This window comes from Sphaeramia orbicularis, chromosome 13, assembly GCF_902148855.1.
Source record: "Sphaeramia orbicularis chromosome 13, fSphaOr1.1, whole genome shotgun sequence".
Lineage (NCBI taxonomy): Eukaryota > Metazoa > Chordata > Actinopteri > Kurtiformes > Apogonidae > Sphaeramia > Sphaeramia orbicularis.
This window is the reverse complement of record NC_043969.1, coordinates 30,786,361-30,790,877: the sequence shown is the minus strand read 5'-3', so window position 1 is coordinate 30,790,877 and position 4,517 is coordinate 30,786,361. Positions and strand designations below refer to the sequence as shown.

Below are 4,517 nucleotides of genomic sequence, written 5' to 3'. Positions count from 1 at the left end.
ATAGAATGGTAGAATAGAAGGTCAGCAGCTTTTATTTGTTTAGCAGCAGATTGTTAAAATGCAAAAAGACAGACTGTATATAAAACTATCAGATAAAAACTTTACTGAAAAAAATATATTGAAACATTCTGACAATATACAAAGTAGAAAGAAATACTGAAATATACAACTTTGTACCACAGATAGAAGACAAATAAATAACATATAAAGGATACATACAATGATATATATAATTAATATAATGGTACACATAATGAAGATATACAGTTGTGTTCAAGTCTACTTCTTTTGCCATGGACTTTTTGAAAAGATGCTACTTTGTTTAACGATATCACCTAGAATCATGACAAGGTAGAAACATGATTTTCTTTGTACAGCAGCTCAGTTTGTTGCACAATGGCCGTAAATAACTGTATTGAGCCTAACACCTTTGTGGGATGCTAATTTCTTGATATGCCATCTTTGACGTCAGAGTCTTGGCCATTTTTGAAAAGTCTGCCCTCAAAGGCTTCCATTTGAAAGAACATGTTGAATGCTTTGGATCCCATTGTCCTGCTGTTTCCTTCTAGTTCGACACTCAGAACAATGTGGCTGGTCGTCCTTCTGTATCAGCTTGGCCTAATTGTGAGGATTAAGGCCCAAGCACCAGAATCTTGCACCTCTAGTGTTACAAACAGACCTCCAGGTTTGTCATTGTCTTTAATGTTTCATTTAGTAAATTTTGAGTAATTTATTGCAGTTGAATTTACATTTTACTTTGTTATTTCTCACAGAAAATTCGGACATAACTGTGAGCTGCGGGACTGATCATATGGCCCTGAGCATCTTACTTTGTCCTATATACCAAGCCCTTTACAACGAATCTCTGATGGTCCTCAATAATAAGTACACCAAACCTGAGTGTTTTGGAACTGCTAACTTCAGCGCTGACCCACCAGTATTAAACTTCAGATTTCCCATAAATGAAACTTCTCTTAAGAATTGTGGGACTAGCTTCAAGGTATTGTTACAATGACACTTTAAAGTGGCACAGTGATCTAATTTAATAGTAAAGTATGTTTTGTGACTGCTGAGAAGATAATATGAACACAAAAGTAAAAAGATTTAAAGATTAGGAAGTTTTAAAAATCATATCATTTCTTAATCAAGAGTGATTGAAGTGGTTGGTCATTTTCAACAGATCATAACTGGGATAGGGACTGGACAGTTTGCGGACTTCTCAAATGTCCAGGATGTCAACATTTCGGGCACCGTTACCTCCTCAGACCCCTCTGCGGGTATGATAACCTATCGTCCACAAATTCTGTACAAGTTCTCCTGCCTCTACCCTATGCAGTATCTTCTCAACAACACTCAACTGGGCGTGTGAGTATGTCACCAATACATCTGCAAGCATGATATAATCAGAGTCAGATTAATAATAGTTGAATAAATGTGATAAAAATAAGAATAATAACTAAATATGTTTTTTATTTATTTTCAATAGATCTGGTGTGACTCTAGCCATAAATGACAACAATGGTAGTTTCATCAGTACACTGAGGTTGCTGCTCTACCGAGTAAGACCTGATCTAAATTGGGAATTTGGAAGAAAAATCAACCTGTTCTTAACTCTACTGTTTGTCTTTGTTTCTCTATCTCTTTTAAACAGGATGCAGACTATGACGAAATGCTTCTAGTCCCTGAAAACGGACTTGACTTGAAGACCAAGATTTATGTTGCTGTGGTGGCTACCAATCTAACAAACAAGTAAATAGTTCTGAAAGTTTTCTCTCTTTTGTTGTTTATAACAATAGGCCCTGACCCAAATCTACCCCAGGCCTGTACCTGGCTAATTTTGGTTCAGGTACAAATTTGGTTCAACTTCATATTCCATTATTGTGAAATTGAAATTCAATAGGTCAACATCCACGTCAAGCTACCAGATATACAGACTTCAAAGATCAATACTTGACCTTTTCTTTTTGAAAGACCAAAAATGAACTTGATTCTCGCTTTAATTTTTAAAGGATGCATCTACATTTTTGATGATGGGTTCTGACCCACATCTACCACAGGCCTGTACCCAGGTAATTTTAGTATTTTCCCGAGGGTGACCACATTGACTACTTTCAGGTCCAAGTTTTGAAGAAATGTGCCTTCAGTAACACTGATGGCATGGCTCACAGACAAATGCTTATTTAGCGAACAAAAGGGATTAAAACTGGAGTTTGACATCTGATACACCTACAGTAATCTAAAAGACACCTACCTCAGTTTGGATCTTCCTGGTGTATTGTGGTTATGTTCTTCTGGGACCTCAGTTTCTCGGAAGTTTCTTTTCACTATTGTATTTTATATAAGAAAAACCAAATCTAATTCTATCTTTTTATCCTTGTAGGTTCAATGTGCTGCTGGACAGGTGCTATGCTTCAAAGAGGCCACATCCTGACCTAAACACCTATTATGACCTTTTTGTTGGGTGAGTCCTGTATATAAAGTGTTGTAGTGTTCACTTACACTGACACTCAACTCCTTGCTTTGTTTTCTCTTTCACATATAGTTACATGACCCATGTCTTTCTCTTACAAGGTGTACACGTGACGCCCAGACAAAAGTGGAAATTAACGGGGAATCTCAGATCGCTCGGTTCTCATTTGAAGCCTTCAGATTTGTAGAAGACCAGAATTTGACAGTCTCCACTTTCTACCTGCACTGTGTCACCAGACTCTGTGAAGTCAACACATGTAGCAGTCTGAAGCCTGTAAGTCACACCTGAACTGACTTTGGCCGAGAAGTGCAAGCATCAGAGGGATTCTAAATATCCACCTGGTTTCCTGTTGATACCTAATGCTTGTTTACTTCTCATTTATCCTGAACAGAACTGCGACAACACAAACAGGAGACGGAGAGAGGCCCAGACTGTTTCAGCCAATGCTACAGTCTCCTCACCTGCCATTAATGTTAACAAGCAAGGTGAGAAAAGCCACACAGTACCTGGTGAATAATGACACTAGAATCCTAATTTTGAAATAATATACTGGTATGCTAACATGCTACTGTTAAACATGGCTGTAAACAATATAGGTGTTGCAATGTGCAAATTTGAGTATAACTGAAACTGTTTTTTTATGCAAGATTGACATATAAAGTAATGATATCCTCCTGAAACTCAGAAAAGCAAAAGTTTCGGGATTTTTACTTGACATAATTGTTGTGATTAGAAATAGTGTAATGCAACAGTTTTTTCAGATACATTCATTATTTTCTTATGGATTTTTTTTCTTTTACCCATAAAGACCCACACATCCACTGACGACTAAAACCATCTACTGATTTAAACTCTGTAATACTATTGATCCACTAAACCTATCAATACATGTAAATAATTGGTGTAAAATGCAGTTTTTCATCTTTTCATGGTCATCAGATATGACCCATTTGGATGTTCAGAGGCTCCGTAGTGAACGTGGAAACACTGTCATCTTCTATAACACTGATTCACTAGTAAAACCCATGGGGTCTGACAAATGACAGTGGATGGAGACACTTGGTTTATGTTCAGTTAACAGGCTAATGTCTTTGCTGAAATATTCACTTTTTCTTAAGTTTTCTCTATTTCTGATTTAATGACCCTCAACTTTAATCTGAACTTTTATGAACATCTACATGATCAGTAAATACAATGGGGGAAAATACCTGATTTTCACTGAAAAAATGCAAAATTCAGATGATAATATTAGAATAAATGGTGATAAATCACTTAAGAAAGGTTAAATAAAGAGAAAAAAATCAATTGGGAACTGCGACAAATCTAGCAGTGGGTCTTTATGGATTAAGTAAGCCATGAAATTCTTGCTGGGTCTCAAGAAGATACATTGATATTTTTTATTATTGGTGCTACTGCGATGTGATGTTTTTCTTTACTCTTTTGGTCTGATTTTTTCAGAAGCTTTTCTGGCCTCTTCTAGTAATGGTAAGACTCTGCATTAATGTTTCATCTGTGTGTCTTGATCAATGACTGGCAGCAGATTTACCTTTATGAACTTTAAGATTGGTCAGTAGATACACTGTACCCACAAGACGTGTTCTAATCTCTAATCTCTGTTATTCTCTGATAGCAAAGGGACCAGAGGACAACTACAGCAAACCTGTGGTGGCTATTATCATCTGCATCAGCATCCTCGCTGTCCTCCTCATCGGCATGTCTGCTTACTTTTTCTTTTTCATCAGACCAAGAAAACCACTAATTAAGTAACAATCGCCTGACTGAGAGTGGAGACTTTCAGCTCTCTCCCAGACTGCCTGTGCAGTACTTCATCATCTACAAAGCTACAGAAATACAAACCAGCCTTGAGAAGCAAGAGTCATAAGCATCCTACTGTCATTCACACTGTTCTGTTGTTTTCAGTTTCACAAATGTAGCTTCATAACAAGGTGATTTAGATGTGCAACTTAATAATCGGAATCAGTCACATAGTTTATTACTGTGGAGATGAGGATGCACAGCCTGTACAATAATTGTGTATTATAATCAA

At 36.9% G+C, this 4,517-nt stretch overlaps 1 protein-coding gene across 1 annotated transcript; it reads left to right on the top strand.

Annotated features, from left to right (window-relative positions):
- Window positions 1-572: 572 nt before the first annotated feature.
- LOC115431130 (zona pellucida-like domain-containing protein 1) lies at window positions 573-4,237 on the top strand. The gene is made up of 10 exons (XM_030151370.1): window positions 573-685; window positions 774-1,000; window positions 1,181-1,365; window positions 1,487-1,559; window positions 1,652-1,749; window positions 2,381-2,461; window positions 2,572-2,743; window positions 2,862-2,955; window positions 3,929-3,955; window positions 4,101-4,237. Exons 1-10 carry the CDS (start codon window positions 586-588, stop codon window positions 4,235-4,237), a joined length of 1,194 nt encoding a protein of 397 aa, XP_030007230.1. The 5' UTR covers window positions 573-585.
- Window positions 4,238-4,517: the final 280 nt, after the last annotated feature.

Bases quoted from the DNA above. Each gene is read 5' to 3' on its own strand.
- LOC115431130 (XM_030151370.1), top strand. From the start codon at position 586: ATGTGGCTGGTCGTCCTTCTGTATCAGCTTGGCCTAATTGTGAGGATT. The intron at 1,560-1,651 runs GTAAGACCTGAT...TCTTTTAAACAG, and splicing joins TGAGGTTGCTGCTCTACCGA to GATGCAGACTATGACGAAAT. The intron at 1,750-2,380 runs GTAAATAGTTCT...TTATCCTTGTAG, and splicing joins GCTACCAATCTAACAAACAA to GTTCAATGTGCTGCTGGACA.